We start from the raw sequence: 17,201 nt of genomic DNA on the forward strand, positions 1-17,201 counted from the left end.
GCGGTACTCATGTTTAGTCTGGTGCCTACACATTCCTGGAAGCTTCTCCAAAATCGAGAATTAAACCTCGGGTCTCTATTTGACACTATGGCTACAAGAACGCCGTGTCTTATTAAAATTTCCTTCAAGTAAATATCTACCAACTTGTCTACGGTGTACCTTTCGTTGATTGGTAGGAAGTGTGCGGACTTGGTCAGTCTATTAATGATATCCCATATAGCATCGTGATTAGTCTTTGTCCTAGGTAAGCCTGTCATAAAATCCATGGCTATGTGTTCCCATTTCCATTCCGGAATTTCTAGGGGTCGTAACAGTCCACTAGGTCGATGGTGTTCCGCCTTCACTCTTTGGCATGTCAAGCACTTGCTAACCCACTCCGCTACTTCTCTCTTCATGTTAGGCCACCAATAATATTCTTTAAGGTCATGGTACATTTTCGTACTTCTGGGTGGATTAAATATCTAGAGCTGTGCCCTTCATGCAACAGCCCGTCCTTTAATTCTTGCACATTCGGAATCCAAATCCGGGACGCATACCTCATGATCCCTTCCTCATCCTTCTCGCATCTCACTTCTTCACCGGTTAATGTCCCTTTTCCTCACTCATCTTCTTTTCCTGACATACTCGTATCTTTGCAGTCAGTTCTGGTACTAGGTTAATCTCAAATAATCCTTCCGTTCCCTTACCGGTCATTCTTACGTCAATTTCCATCTTCTCAAATTCCTTAACTAATTCCTCCGATGTCATTATCATCTTGAGTCTTTCCTTCCTACTAAGAGCATCAGCCACCATATTGGCTTTACCCTGGTGATACAAAATTTCACAGTCGTAGACTTTTATCAACTCTAACCATCTCCTATGTCTCATGTTCAGTTCCTTCTGAGTAAAAATATATTTGAGGCTTTTATGGTCAGTGTAGATCTCACATTTCTCACCGTATAGGTAGTGTCTCCAAATTTTTAGGGCAAATACTATGGCTGCTAATTCTAGGTCATGCGTAGGGTATCGGCTCTCATATTCCTTCAATTGCCGAGAGGCATACGCTATAACCTTGCCGTGCTGCATTAGTACACATCCTAATCCTTTAAGTGGTGCGTCGCTGTATATCACAAACTCTCCCTTTCCATCGGGAAGAGCGAGCACTGGTGCTGACACCAACCTCTTTTTCAGTTCTTGAAAACTCTCCTCACACTTTTCCGTCCATACGAACTTTTCTGCCTTCCGGGTAAGTCTAGTCAGTGGACCGGCTATCTTAGCGAAGTCTTGCACGAATCTTCGGTAATATCCTGCTAAACCCACGAAACTCCTAACCTCTGTTGGGGTTGCTGGTCTTTCCCAATTGGATACCGCCTCTATCTTGGCAGGGTCAACTAAAACTCCTTTGCTACTCACCACATGTCCTAAAAACTGAACTTCTCTCAACCAAAATTCTCACTTCGAAAATTTGGCATACAATTTCTCATTCCTCAAGATTTCTAAGACTATCCTCAAATGTTCTGCATGTTCTTGCTCTGTCTTTGAGTAGATTAGAATATCATCTATAAAAACTATCACACATATGTCCAGGTACTTTTTGAACACTCTGTTCATCAAATCCATAAAGGCTGCGGGTGCATTGGTTAATCCAAATGACATGACTAAGAACTCATAGTGTCCATACCTAGTGCAAAAAGCAGTCTTTGGTATATCTTCCGGTTTGATTTTCAACTGGTGGTATCCTGTCCTTAAATCTATTTTGGAAAAATGTACAGCTCCTTTGAGTTGGTCGAATAGGTCGTCAATCCTGGGAAGATGGTACCTATTCTTTATAGTCAGCTTATTCAGCTCTCGATAGTCTATACATAATCTCATGCTGCCGTCCTTTTTCTTTACGAATAGTACTGGTGCTCCCCATGGTGACACACTGGGCCTTATCATTCCGTTATCTAATAATTCTTGCAGTTGAGAAGCTAGTTCTTTCATCTCAACTGGGGCTAACCTATATGGGGCCTTGGATACTGGTGCCGTCCCTGGTGCTAACTCTATAGCGAACTCTATTTCTCTGTCAGGTGGTAATCCTGGTAAGTTTTCTGGAAATACATCCTCGAATTCGTTTACTATGGGTATGTTCTGTATATTGGGGACCTCCTTCTAGGTATCTATTACATAAGCCAAATAGGCCTCGTTACCTTTCCTTAACAATCTTTTTGCTTGAACCATGGTCAAAAATTTCTGGTTCTGTCATTGACCTTTAAACACTACTTCTTTATTATTCTGCACTCTTATCTTAACCTTCTTCTGTTCACAATCTATTTGCGCTCCGTTACTGGATAACCAATCCATTCCTAAGATCACATCAAATTCTCCTAACGCGAATGGTATTAAGTCGACCTCGAAGATCTTCTCTTCTAATTTCAGCTTGCACTTAGGGTATATTTGATTTACAGGGATTATTTCCTTGTTTGCTATTTCCACTCGTAATACCTCATGTAAGGGTATGGCATTAAGTTTTAACTTGCTAGCAAAATCTTGAGATATAAAAGACTTGGTGGCTCCAGAATAAAATAGGACATTTGCATGTTCGGAATTTAACAAAAGGGTACCTGCTATCACGTCAGTGTTTCGGACAGCATCCTGAATAGTCATGTTGAAGGTCCTAGCGGCTGGAGGTCGGTTAGATGCAGCTCTACTCATTCCTGAGGCTGGCGGCTTCAACGTTGGGCAATCCCTCTTCATGTGTCCTACCTTCCCACATTGGAAACACGTTAATTTGGGCCGGGTGCAACTGTTGGCAAGGTGCCCGATTTGGTCACACAGGTAACATCTCAGAGGGGCTCTTGTCTGGTTACACACTCCAAGGTGCCTCTTCTTACAGGTTTGACATTCTGGTATTGGGGCACGTGGTTGGCTATCAAATGTTGCCCTAGATTGTCCGCCGCCCTGGCCAACGCTCTCACTTGGGGCCTTTCTGAATCCGGGGCCTCTTGCAGGTTGGGACACCGCTCCCCTGATGAACCTACTTGGAAGGCTCCTGTTTCCGGTTCCTATTCCTTGGCTTCCTATCTTCCTCTTCCTATTCTCCTTTTCTTTCACAGTCTGCTCACTACCAGCTTCAACAATCGAGGCTTTCTGTACTAAGGTGGCATAGTCTGTCAGCTCTAACACTACTACTCGGTTCTGTATCCATTGTTTCAGACCAAGCTGGAACCTTCGCGCTTTCTTTTCTTCGGTATTCACAAACTCAGGCACAAATCTAGATAACTCAGTAAATTTGGCCTCATATTCTGCCACGGTCATCTTATCCTGTTTCAACTCCAGAAATCTAATCTCCATCTGGGTTTCCATAAAACTAGGGAAGTACTTGTCTAAGAACAGTCGGGTAAATCTATCCCATGGGATCACAGCATCAGTTTCTAGGTTTCGTTTGGACTCCCACCAATAGTTAGCTTCTTCTTTCAACATGTAAGAAGCAAAAATGGTCTTATGTCGTTCCTCAACTCCTAGTATCTCGAAGGACTTTTCTATCTCTTTGAGCCAGGCCCGTGCTTCAACGGGGTCAGCAAATCCTAGAAACTCTGGGGATTTGAGGGATTTGAAGGCTCTAAAGGCAGTAGTTGCAGTCTGTTGGGCAGCATGGGGCTGTGGTGGAATGGGCTATTGGTTCAGATTTGCTCTCAGCAGTTCCATAAATTTATTTATGGGGTTCCCTCCCTGTTGGGTATCCTCAGCCTCTTCTTCTACATATTCTTCCTCATCATATTCATTATAGTCTATGTCTTCTTCACTTTCCTCATTTACTACTGGGTCTCCTCGTTGTTGGTTAACAGACTCTGCGGGCTGTGCCCTGGTTCCTCTTCTACGGGGTGGCATTATTCTGATAAGGAAAATTGGTCACATGATTATAACAGTTAGGTTATTTTATTCATATATAAGCATGTCATTTATTACTTAACAGGTTTTATAAAGTGTATTAATATAGACATCAATTCTTTAATAACTGCTTCAATATATATTCATAAGATCTCCCAATTATATCTTGGGGATGAAACAACTAGCCGAGTTCATACATGCATGATTACAATCTATCACTGCTAGTTCTAAATACTGAAATGAAAATACATAAGCCGTGTACCCTGAAAGGCTAGGAACGCTATCTACTGCTAGCAATCCTATCAAAATTGGTGACAAGTCACTCAGCCTTCTTCAAGGTCTACATCTAGTCACTAATCTCTCAGTCACTATCACTGCGAGTGAGGTCACGCACCCTCCTCATCGCTCCTGCAATCATCATCTCTGCATCGACTACCGGGATGTATCCTCCCACTGATGTCATCCTCATCTGAACCCTGGTACGGAGCTCGATCCCATCGATCTCTCTACGGGCTATGGCTGGGGAAGCAGCTCTGAAATCTCCGGGGTATCCTAGTCGGGTGGCTCTCTCAGCTGTCAGTGCATGGCGTAATTCAGCAATACGTGCAGATGCCGCTGTGATCTCAGCGTTAAGCTGACTCACTACCCATTCGTGTACGGCTACATGCATGGTCGTCGGTGGTGGTAGAGGTGAATCTGGGTCGCTAGAGGATATGTCATGGACCTCATGGAACTGTGCACGTATCGCCTCCTCATCATCATCATCGGTATAGGACATAGGGCTCTGGATCCCTGGGGGTGGTGTAGGAGAGCGAATAGCCTGGTGTGGGTACATCTCCACATCTCTCCATACTACGCCATTAGCTACGGGGACAGGAAGCTCAGTCTCCTCTTCTAGGACATCCTCAGTAGGGTCATCGTCTGAATCATCAATGGGTGGGCTCTCTAGCTCGGGAATAGGGTTATGCTCAGGAATCATGACATCATCAACAGGGTCAACCTCCCTCCTAGGCTCTACTGGTACCTGACACAATAAGCAAGGTGTTACTAACTTAGAGTTGGAATTCCCTTGAGGGTAAAACAATCAAGACTACCCGTGTAGCCCGACGACGAACTCGACTTGAGCTCTAATTGATTGTTTTATTATTCTTAGGTCTACATATTTTATATCCTATCGTTTCCAAGATTTGATAACCTAAGACTCTGATACCATTTCCGTGGCGCCCCAAAACCCGGGGTAAGGAGTCTCGGAAGCCACGCTATCTAAACTTACACAACTCACACTACTATATGTAAATACTCACGCTTCACGACCCCGCACTTAACACACACACACTACAGGTTATTGTCTTGGAAACGAACCATCATTACTAGAGAAATTTTATTACAACCCAAATATAATTAGTCTTACCGGGGGTGACCTTTAAGTAAGGTTAATCCGCCGGCCGAATATACGTTTCTTATTTCTTATCTTACATAAACCATACTTATAAATAAGCCGAACTATAAACAACTGAAAACTAATCCAGCTTATTCCGACTACCTGAGGTACTGCACCAAACAATCTACGGAACAGCTGGCCATTTCCTACCCGTTTCCTGACTGTGGTTCTCATGGCAGGCATCTTAATTCACTGTTGCGTTGTGTCAATTTAAGAAAACAAGTGTGAGCTAAGATGCTCAGCATAATAATGTACAGTATGAAGATGACTGTATAATAACATCATATATTATATATATGTTTTATTTAAAAGTAGATTTCTTGGTGTCCCACGCCTTATGAAAACAATTCTTTTAAGGGGATTTTATAACCTGTGAATACCTTAATAGTAATCCCAACACCTAGGCTTAGGTTACGGTATTGCATATCAATTCCAATTGGAAGAGTTTGGACATCTCACAGGAGCCACCGCATACGATGATCAGTCGTCCTACGGAAGTAACCTTCTTTACTAGTAAAAGGACGAATACCGTCATCTCTCGGGTATCACCCTGGCCGCATTCGGGCTACGTGTCCCATTTTCGGGTATGCACATACTTCACAAGTTCCTGAGTACACAAAGTACCTTCGCCTGTGGTACCTTTGGTAGCCCATCCAGCACACGTAGTACCAGAGTCTACCCCTCCATTGTCCTTCAACAGAATTCTATCAATCTCGGGAACTTGAACCACATCGAAGTTCCCCAAGCATTTTTCTTGTTGATACAGATAGTTTATCTTTTTAAATATAAGTGTACATATATGTATATACGTACTTCCGAGAATTTCGGAGGAAGTACTAGGGATGTGAGTTGACCGTTGTCAACAGATAATTAATAAGAGGAAAAGTTTCTTCTTGAAACTATATTTAATATAACAATAAGTCGGAATAATATTCACAAACGATCTGAAATTATTCGAATAATACTTATAAATTAGAAGGTATATCAGGATCTATGATCTTTCAACCAATAACAATCCTTAATAAATAATCATTACTTAAATAGTAGTCTATAAATAATTTAAATGATAATTGATATTAATCATACCTCGAATGAGTTATTCTCTAAAAGATTTATTTAAATAGTATTCCTCAACTAGTTTGTGTTTACATAATTAATAATTTATCATGATTAATCGGGTTTGAAATAAATGAACATTGAAGTATACTACTCCTATAATAAAGGAATATGAATATAATATTTAATATCCGAATCAATAAAATATAGTTGAGGGAATATGCTCATTGGGAAATCGTTTCAAAAGTTCGAGATGTTTTAATGTTTCGTAAGTGGACGATGAGTCCCTTTAAAATGTACTATTATGGACTTATATCTGCCCTATAATATCTCCGGAATGATTCCCGGGTTTTATCTTAAATCCCGACCGACCCTCGGTCTTATATAATACATTACGCTTAAAGCAAAATAACATTTCACGATATATACTTAGCGTACAACATCGCTATATTATGCGAAAATTAAAAAACTACGTATCATGGAAAATATGGTATTTAAACGATGATAGTAAAACAATCCTTTCACAACACAACAGTAAAAATGGAGCTGGGTTTGTAAACTTGCCTGGGTAGTTCCGCTCGGAAATCTATAACCATAAACATATTTCATTTCGTTAGGTTCCGTCCTAACTTATGGTAACTCGCACTCATGTGCTACTCATTATACACCCTCTCAATTCATACTACCCTTAACATTTCTTTTAAGTCATAAACACTTTATGGTCACTTCATTTTCCTAAGTATCTTAGTTCATTCTCAATATCGACGTCGGCTCCGCTTAAGGATTCTTACGGTTTCTACTCGCGTGGTCTCGGCTCCGATATTTTTATAAAATTGAGAAATCATTATTTTCACTTGAAATTTTTATGACAGTTAGGAAACTCCATATGTTACTCTCTGTAAAAATTTCATGATTTATGAAACTTTTAAGTCTATCCTTTATATTTTCAAAATTCGTGATTCGTAGCAGTTTTTGTCGCGTAAAACACTTTTACTAAAACGATCATAACTTTTGATCCGTAAATCGGAATTAAGCGATTCAAGCGCCTAAACGGTCCTTATAAAATTGTCTATCTTAAAAAAAGGTTATTTCTCAAGAATCTACAGTTTACAACTTCGAGAATTTCTGCAGAAACTTAGAGTTACGGTTTGTTGGTTTTAACGAAGTTACGTTTACGATCGGGGTTTCGTTTACGCCTTAACTATCAACACAACCACCAACAATCATCATATCATCATCAACACATAAACTCCTCTCAAGAACATCATGTTCTTGAGGCAACAACAACCAACCTTAAATCTACTTAACTTAATCATCAAGATTTCATCAACAATACTTAGTAAGCTAGTTTTACTAACACCCGCTAAATGGATCTTAAACATGAACCTTAAATAAAGTTAGGCCAAATATTTTTACCTTTCTTGAAAGCTTGAGATGTGTTATTGAAGATGGTGGAGGCTTGGAAGTTCTTGGTATGATTTTTGGAACCTAAAACCACCATTAAAATGAAGAAACCAAAGAGAGGTTACTATTCACACTATTCACTAGTGAGTTTCTTGAGTTTATTCCACCCATCAAACCTTGATAAAAAGAGATGAAAGATTTTTCTTACCTTAGTTTAGTTTCTAGGAGGCTTGGGAAATAATTGTGGGATTTTACAAGAACTAGAGCTTGGAGTTTTGAATTGCAATTTCCTCTTTTTTCTTCAAAATAGCCGAATGGGAGCAAATGGGGGTGGGGGTATTTATAGCACTTGGTTGCTTCTCTTGGATGATTTCTAAGTTGCTTCTTGGAAGGTGACTTGATATCTTTGCAAGTTGATCTTTATTCTTCCTAGGATAGCTTAGGTTTATTCCTTGTCTCCAAATCCATGGACATATCTTTGTAGCTTGCTAGCTTACAAGCTAAACTACAAGGTTAGCTCCTTAGCACACTATTTGCTAGCTAGCTTGGTCATCCTAGGGTTAGCTCACTATTTGATAAAGTAACCATGGTTACTTCCTTACCATGGTTTAGTTTGTGCATTACGTTTAATTAATCGTTTATGCGTTCGATCGGTTACTTAGACGTTCTCCGCAATACTTATTCGTAAATGGTTCGCAATGTAATTCATTTCGTATTTATTCCTTATATTTTTATTTATCCTAATTGAATATAAATCCGTAGGATTTTAATCTCGTAATTATATTGTGATTCCCGTAGTCCTTGATAAGTCGTAATTACGGTCGTTTTTCAAAGTTCATTTTCTTCGAAAACTAATAGCGTTTACTACACTCATTTGGTACGTATAGTTGTAATATCGATTCTGAAACTCATTTTCTTATGCACTATATAGTGTGGGCTCAAAAGTTTTTCCCGTCGGTCAGGGTTACTATTCATTAAACGTTTTACAGGGTCTCAAAAATTCGAGTTATTACAATCCATCACTCGCATGGTGAGCTCACCTTTCTGCACATTTATCAAGGTTCGGCCAATAACCAAGAAAGGTCTTCCCAAGATTATGGGAATCTTCTTATCCTCCTCGAAATCAAGAATTAAAAAATTAGCAGGGAAGATGAGTTTATCCACCTTGACCAAGACATCCTCCACAATACCTCGCGGATATGTAATAGAATAGTCGGCCAACTGTAAAGTCATATAGGTAGGCTTTGGATCAGGCAAGTCCAACTTTTTGAAGATTGACAAGGGCATCAGATTGATGCTAGCTCCCAAGTCACATAGACACTTGTCAAATGACACATTTCCAATGGTGATGGAATAGTGAAGCTTCCAGGATCTTTAAGCTTCGGAGGCAACTTCTATTGTAGCACAGCACTGCATTCCTCCGTGAGAGCAACGGTCTCTAAGTCATCAAGCTTCATCTTCCTAGAGAGAATATATTTCATAAACTTCGTATAATTAGGCAGTTGTTCAAGAGCTTCAGCGAAAGGTATGTTGATGTGAAGTTTCTTGAACACCTCTAGAAACTTCTTAAATTGCTTATCTAGCTTTTTCTTCTGCAGCCTCTTAGGAAAGGAGGTGGAGGATAGATTTGTTTCTCCCATATATTACCCTCAGGAGGAGTGTGCTCAACAATAGTCTTCCTTGGTTCCACTTCTGCTTCATCCTCCACTTCTTCTTCTTCAGCCTCAACTTCAGATTCTGGAGTCTTAGCTTTTTCAGGAATTGCAACCTTACAAGACCTCAATGTAATTGCCTTCACATGCTCCTTAGCTTCCTTCTTACCTGGCACTTCAGTATCGCTCGGAAGCGTGCCAGGTTGACGATTCAGTAATGCATTAGTAATTTTCCCAATCTAATTCTTCAAGGTCTTGATAGACACAGCTTGGCTCTTACACATGAGCCTCAACTCCTCCAATCCAGATATTTCATTAGCTTGCGGTAACTGCTGAAGTTGAAGTTGCTTCCTAGGGGCATATTTCGGTTGCTGAAAACCAGGAGAGTTATAATGCTTTGCTGTGTATGACTAATAAGATTGTTGCACCGCATTCTGATTGTTACTCCAGCTGAAGTTAGGATGATTGCGGTTATTTGGATGATAAGTGACTGGAGCTTGTTGTTGTGATCTCTGAAAGTTGCTCACAAATTGAGCCGATTCTCTAGAAATAGCACACTGCTCTGTTTCATGCTCCCCGCACAAAGCTCACAAATACTAGTGATTTGATTAACTCCATAATTCACCAAAGAGTCCACTTTCATCGTCAAAGCTTGAAGTTGAGCAGCTATAGCAGTAGTTGTATCCACTTCCAGAATTCCTTCTACCTTGCCTTGCAACATTCATTGCATAGGATTCTGGTATTCATTAGCTGCCATGAGCTCAATCAACTCATAAGCTTCATTATAGCTTTTGGCCCACAAGGCTCCACCAGATGCTGCATCGAGCATGGGTCTAGAAGTAGCACCCAAACCATTGTAGAAACATTTTATAATCATCTGATCAGGCATGCCATGGTGGGGGCACTTCCTTAATATCTCCTTATATCGATCACAAGCCTCACACAGAGATTCTCCAGTTTGCTGTGTTAATTAAGTAAGAGCATTCCTGATTGCAGCAGTCTTCGCCATAGGAAAGAATTTAGTGAGAAACTTTTGAGCAAGATCTTCCCATGTGGTGATAGATCCTGGTGGTAGAGAATGTAACCATCACTTTGCTTTATCCCTCTGAGAGAATGGGAAGAGTCGCAGCTTGATAGCATCTTCAGTCACCCCATTGAACTTGAAAGTGTCGCAGATCTCGATAAAATCCCTGATGTGCATGTTGGGGTCTTCTGTAGGAAAACCCCAAAACTGAACTGAGTTATGTATCATCTGAATCATGCTCGACTTGATCTCAAAAGTGTTAGCCAAGATGGTTGGTCTTATGATGCTCGACTGAATATCATTGATCTTAGGCTGATAATAGTCCATCAAAGCCTTCGGATTTTCTGCTTGATCTCCCATCACTACTAAAGATGGTTCCTCGACTTTCTCTTCTTCTTCTTCTACTTTCTCTTCATTTTCAAAAAGATCCCTTCGAATCACTACAGCTTCTTCCTCGGCTTGATCCAGAGTTCTCTTACGAGCCCGTGAACGCGTATGCATACACGCTCGCTAGAGTACCTGAAACACGACAAGGAAAAGAGTGAGTAAGTAACAATGTCCGAGTCAATGAACTTTAACAATCACTGATGACAAACACATAAACTAAAAGTTAACACTGCAGTCCCGACAGCGGCGCCAAAAACTTGTTAGTCGCTAAACACGCGCTAAAATTCACGCAAGTATACGCGTTCGCAAGTAATATAGAATCATATCTAGTTCGTTCCCACAGGGACAGGCTTAGATTAACTTGTGATTTATGCACTTATGAAACTATGATATGGCTATTATTCAATGCTAAGACGAATAACAAATTGGGTTTGATTATACTACGATTAACTATTGAGAATTATACTAGAGAACATTAACTAAAGAGAGTAAAGAGAGTTGAATAATATATAACATGAACATGAGATTCTAACTTCATTAAGTACTTCATTTAATAGCCTTTTCATTCTTAACCTTAGCATGTAATGGTGATGACACTAATCAGATAACACGGAACTTATAAACGTCAACTTTCGTTGCACGAATAACATACTACCAGACATCCACAAAAGAGATAGAAGTTGAATAGATACTAATTATATTGAAATCCTATATGTCTATGGAATTTGACAACATAACGGTTTAATGCATAAGTTATTAATCGTGATTACATAGGGCAAATAAGATGGTTAAAATTACCTACGAATCATGCATAAAAATAACACATGAACCTATGCTAGCATTGCAAGTTCTAAACCCTTAAATTCACTTTCGCTTCATTAAGAATTAACACGCTATCTTATAAGTCCGCGACGGTCATAAGACGAATAAGCACAACCAATACTAGATTAACATACAATCACCACACTAAGGTATCGAAACAAATTAACTAAAGAAATCCATAAATAAATCCGCTAGAACCCCACGATAACGATTAGCGTATAATCGGACTCATCATCAACGTGGGTTCCGATGAAAGCATGGTATAATAAACGTAGTCTTTATAAATAAATAATGAACAAAGTACGAAATCCAGAGTATTAGGTTCAACAAAACAAGAAACGAGCATCCAAGATTACAACTTAGAACAAAGATTCACAAGAATAAATTAGTTCTTATTCGCCTTCGTTGAATTGTGCTATAGGTCTTCTTGTCGTCTTCTCCTTAAGCTCTTGTTACGTCTCTCTTGAAAAACGTCTTTATTTAAGTATATATAGCAGCTCATGCAAAGTAGAAGTCCTCCAATTAGAAGCCAGGTAGAATCAGGATTTTAACATCCCGACCCGGCGCGACCGCACGCTTCATCAGCACGGACGCACTGCATCTCTGTAGTTTGGGCGCGCCGTGCTCGTGGAGAAAAATATGTTGTTCTTCAATTCTTGCTGCAATGAGTTGGTTTCCCGAGCTTTATTCCTTAAATACCATCCTAACACCATATTAGCACCAAAACAATACTAATTTACCTGAATTTCGAATTAATGTCTGAAATGCAAAAATACTAGAAAACACATTAAAATACCAACAACTTGAGTACAAATGCAACAATTCAAAGATTAATGGAGCATTATAAAGTGTCATAAATGTCACTCAACAATTTCCCACCGGTTACAGTATTTATGCAAATGATTATGGATTTATAACTGGGAAAAAATAAAAAGTAAAAGTGTACATAATTTTTCTTCAGGGATTTTGGTTCTGAGTTGATGGCGGAGAATCAATTGGCATCCTAGTTCTTGGGTCTGTTAGTTGAAACTGAGGTGGTGGCGGAGGAGGCTGAGATATGAAAGGATTGTTAGGAAACCAAGTTCGGGGATCAGCTAAATTGGATGCAGGCGGCGGAGGAGGTGTAGACAAGAAGGGATTGGGAGGAAATATTGACGGTATAAATGGAAAAGGTAAAGATGCTGGAGGTGCAGGTCTACTCGTGGTTGGTGGTCTGAAAGGGAATTGCGGTAAGGGTGGCAAAGGTGGCAGCTGAGGCAGGGGTGGTAGCTGAGGCAGAGGAGGCCAGTTGAATGGAGGGAAAAAAAACTTGGAGGATTTAAAAGCATCTGTTGCTAGATTTTGTGGTTCTATATGATCATTTCCGCACAATGTTGCATTTTTGGTTGGTGGTCTGTATGTCAGGGCACTTAAGCCGTAAGTGCATATATTGTCGTTTTGCTTTGACCTCATTGTTATTTCCTTGGATGTGGTTGTTATGCCTGGATAAGTGCAGCCTGTATTAATTGGTAATGATATTAAGCTTGCTTGGCATGACGATTGAACCATGGAGGTTCCCGTGCAGTCCATTCCTTCAACAGATTGAAGTTCCAGTTTGTATATTCCATATGCATCTGTACTTCTGTCAACTGAGAAGCTTACCTCTTCTCTGGTGCCTGGTGAGTTTGTTCTGAAGTTGCATTGTATATGAACATCCACACCTGACCACGTAATCATCTGTAAATAAATATTAACCTGAATCACATAAATTTAGATAATAACGTATGAGCAAGGAATATCCCGTCTTTGTGCTAAACAGGATGTATTGAATGTTAGAATAGATCCGGATGAGCCTTCCTGTGACCTTAAGATTTTAGATGAGCTGGTTACTCAACATGGTATAATATTCATTAGATAGTTTTTATGAATGTCAACTAAGCATTGTAAGTTAACTGCTCCCGGTTGTTCAATCATAGAGTCATTCTTTGATAACTGACATGTTTTTACTTGCAACATTGTCTCTTGTTAGCAGGAGAATAGGAATGTCCATTAGACTAGAATATTAGGGGAATAGCGAGCTGGACTTACCCGGCAAGAAGTAGCTTTCTTTGGAGAAAGAGTTATTGTAGCAGGCATCGCAATAAACAGCACCGACAATAGTGATATCTGATGAGGGCGTTGGTTGTGTTGATGCATGAGGAATGAGGGAATGAAGAAACAAAGAAACTAGTTGAAGTAAGAGATACATTGAAGCAAATTGTTTGGAATTTGGATTAATCAGCCGTAGGGCCTTGAGAAGCATATTCATGCTAAAATAAATATTGCATGAAGCATATTATCATGTACAACTGGAATAAATTGGTTTGTATGTGTATACTGTAGTGTTAAATGAGCCCGTGAGAAGTTAGTTTGGTGTTAGCTAGGAGCAACTACCATCAGTACTCGGGGATAACTTATTGTTTTTAGATGAATAAAGATTAATATCTATAAAGGAGACATGTGAAGAGCTTGTTTTTTTGTTGGATTATTCTAGTATTAACGGAGTAGAGGGCATTAGATTCACGGACGGTGCTGGTGGAAAGTAGAATGTTTGTAATTGGAAAGCTCTTAAAAATTACTACCATTTGTCAGTGCAGACACAGATGATCAAACATATCCATAGAATTTGATATGGTGCGTATATCAAATAGCTGGAGCTTTATAATTATTCTTGTGATCCCCAGTTCCATGCGTTTTGTCACTCTGTACTAATCAATACCTGCCAAATTAGGCATGCATGTTTGCTGTTCAAAACTTATTAGTATTTTCCAGTATAAGTTCTTTTTGGGTCAACAAAATTTTGGAGGGCCTACAACATCTTTGCAATAGGTGGTCCATGTATTAAGATTTATTGTTTGGTTTAGGATTATTTAGCAGGCCCACATTCAAGTGCTTCGAGAGTTGTTTAGGCCAACCTGCAGGAGGTGGTCACACCCACTCGCATTGTCTTTACATAGATTCGATGACTGCGCTGATTGAGAGTATTTTAGACTGACATTGTAAAGAAAAAAACGAAAAATTATACTACTAAAATTTTTAGTGTTAAAACTTTAAAGGCACATATCCATCGGATTATACAGACGTACGCAAAGCAGGTGATGATTCCCATGATAATCATCCCTCTATACAATAGATTTGGGTTACTATTAATTAGTTAATCATTAAACTCGTGGAGTGAATCAAGTAATATGCTGATTATACTAATACAGGGGGATGGACTCAACTCATCACTACTATTACCAATAAAAGTAGATACTAGTTAATTAGATATATTAAGGGACAATAAGCTAGCTGATTAACCAAGATCCTCCGGTTTGCAATACCAGGGCCATGAATCAAAGCCAAAGAGCTCCGGCTTCCTTAAGCAGAGGAACCAAAGTACCATTAATATGAGATCCCATAACTCTGTCCATGGCTCCCACCAGCTTCCCTCCAATAAAAACAACCGGAACGCTAGTCTTGGAGTAGTCACCCAGCAAGTTGAGCAGAGCTCGTTCAATCTCCTTGCCTAAGAAAGGGTCTTGGTCGAGCTCATAAACAGTGGCATTCACTCCCATTCCACAGAACAGACGCTTCACTGCATGGCACATGCAACAACTGCTCCTGCTGAATATCACCACCGCGCTTCTAGATACCAGCTTCACTATCCTTTCCAACGGCTCCGACGATATTTGCCTTGAAGTTGGCACATGAGTATCATAGTGCCATCCCCATGTAATTGAACAAGAGGAATCTGAATTAGCAGAGGCAGCAGCAACAGGAGCCCTGTAGTACATCATCTTCTTGATATAGGGTTTAATTAGGGTGAGAAAGCAGGATTTAAATTGACAATGATTTTAGAAGAGAACCCGAGGGAGTGAGTGAAAATGTGATGATGCGAAGTATAGGTAGATAGGCAATGAGTGTTGAATGATGAATGAAAAGATTTGAGTCAAGTGGGGGGGATTTTATAGTGAAACTTTTGGTGAATACATAATCCTTGTGGTCGTAAATATGGGGAGTTTGTCTGTAGTTGTCGCGAGGCGTGGGGGCAACATGTACGTAGTTTTTGCTTTAAACAGGATGAATAAATAGTAATTTTGCTTCTACTTTATCGGGAGAAGACACAGACAAAGAAACAAGCAAAACATCCATTCGTAATATATATTTATTCAAAGGAGCAAGGGAATGCAAGAAAGATAAAAGGAAAGGACGATTCTGAAAAAGTAGTAATTCCTGCTGCTACTACTTTATATGACAGATGCGGGAGGCACAACTGTGGAAGGCGGCGGAAACAGTACTGTGAAATGTTGTTTGTTTCACCACTAGCTAGGCTAGACCCTCAGATTTGGACATGATGCTGTTGACTTACTAAGGATGCACAAACACCTCCTACGTTTTCTGTAAAAGCGAGTGAGTGAGTGATGGCAAAATCCGGGTATTCGCAATAGTCTAGGATAAATCCTAAAGGAATGAGAATGAGATTGGTTTGCACTGTGCACGCTGCACCATCGTCATCGATATTTCGTAACGTGATCCTCGTCCCTTCACTTTAATAATTGAACTCGATGTATATATGGTTGATCGTACGATTTGTTCTCAAACAAGTTAAGAAATACATTACGCTTGGAGTTTGGTTTTGAATCATTTTTGCTTATTATTGATTGATTGAAATGAAATTGAAATTAAAACAAATTCGATGATTGCGCTAAAAAAGTTTAGTTGACTGAACTGGTCCATAAAAGAATTCATCATTTATTTCACAAGATAGGCAAAATAAAAAAATTACTCTCTTCATTTTTTTAAATATCATTTGAGTTTTCTACACACTTTTAATCAAGTTACAGAAATAATTATTAAAATTTTATTTTTGTGATTAAAAATATATAACTAAAATTTTACTTTAAGAAAAGAAAATTTTAAAACTTATAATTTTATGTATGCAATAAAAAAATTTAAAAATATGTAAAAAAAATCAGGCAACAGTATAAAAGGAAAGAGAGGATATAACTTACTAAACGTCAACCACAGGTCCTACTGACTTGTATGCATCAACTTTTATCTTAAATTTTATATGATTAAATTTTTTACCGAAAGGTGATTATATATATTATTTATTTACGATCAATAATAAAATTATTTTACTTCTAACTATTTCTTTTACAAGAAATAAATTTTATAGCTATACTATTTTTCATCCCTAAGTTACTGCTATATCTGTGTTTATACGTGTCCTTTTTGTATTTCAAAATATTTTCACAAATGTTGTCCTTGTAATTGTGTATTATTGATTTATCTTAATTAGATGTAATTATTAGAAATTAGTATATAAAAGAATCATCCTTCTAATTTTTCAATTATTTTTCCAAAAATGTCCCCATACTAGTTTTTGTAATGTTCAATTAGTTTAATGTAAATATTATGGATAGTAATAAACAAAAATAAGAAAATTATTTTTTCAATGTTCTTTTTCCAATTTTCTAAAATTTTCTAAATTTTCTATTTCTAAGAAAACTATTGAAAAATGAGAAAATATGTTCCAAAATTAACTTAAACAAAAAAGTAAAAA

The 17,201-nt window shown here is 38.8% G+C and overlaps 2 protein-coding genes and 1 non-coding gene across 4 annotated transcripts; 1 reads left to right on the top strand and 2 right to left on the bottom strand.

Moving 5' to 3' along the window:
- Positions 1-10,289: 10,289 nt before the first annotated feature.
- Positions 10,290-10,396, top strand: LOC141663080 (small nucleolar RNA R71). The gene has a single exon (XR_012551165.1). It is a non-coding gene; the product is annotated as a small nucleolar RNA R71 (small nucleolar RNA).
- Positions 10,397-12,463: 2,067 nt separating this feature from the next.
- On the bottom strand, positions 12,464-14,266 carry LOC141659044 (uncharacterized). Of its 2 annotated transcripts, none has more exons than XM_074465778.1 (2): positions 13,703-14,266; positions 12,464-13,335 (listed from the first exon to the last, which is right to left on the bottom strand). In XM_074465778.1, exons 1-2 carry the CDS (start codon positions 13,920-13,922, stop codon positions 12,593-12,595), a joined length of 963 nt encoding a protein of 320 aa, XP_074321879.1. In that variant the 5' UTR covers positions 13,923-14,266; the 3' UTR covers positions 12,464-12,592. The 2 variants fall into 2 exon arrangements, with proteins under 2 accessions (XP_074321879.1, XP_074321880.1); XM_074465779.1 differs by having other exon boundaries at positions 12,464-13,351.
- Positions 14,267-14,713: 447 nt separating this feature from the next.
- On the bottom strand, positions 14,714-15,550 carry LOC141661745 (putative glutaredoxin-C14). The gene has a single exon (XM_074468738.1). It carries the CDS (start codon positions 15,430-15,432, stop codon positions 14,989-14,991), a length of 444 nt encoding a protein of 147 aa, XP_074324839.1. The 5' UTR covers positions 15,433-15,550; the 3' UTR covers positions 14,714-14,988.
- Between the last annotated feature and the right edge of the window lie 1,651 nt (positions 15,551-17,201).

This window comes from Apium graveolens, chromosome 5 (assembly GCF_009905375.1).
Source record: "Apium graveolens cultivar Ventura chromosome 5, ASM990537v1, whole genome shotgun sequence".
Classification (NCBI taxonomy): Eukaryota; Viridiplantae; Streptophyta; class Magnoliopsida; order Apiales; family Apiaceae; genus Apium; species Apium graveolens.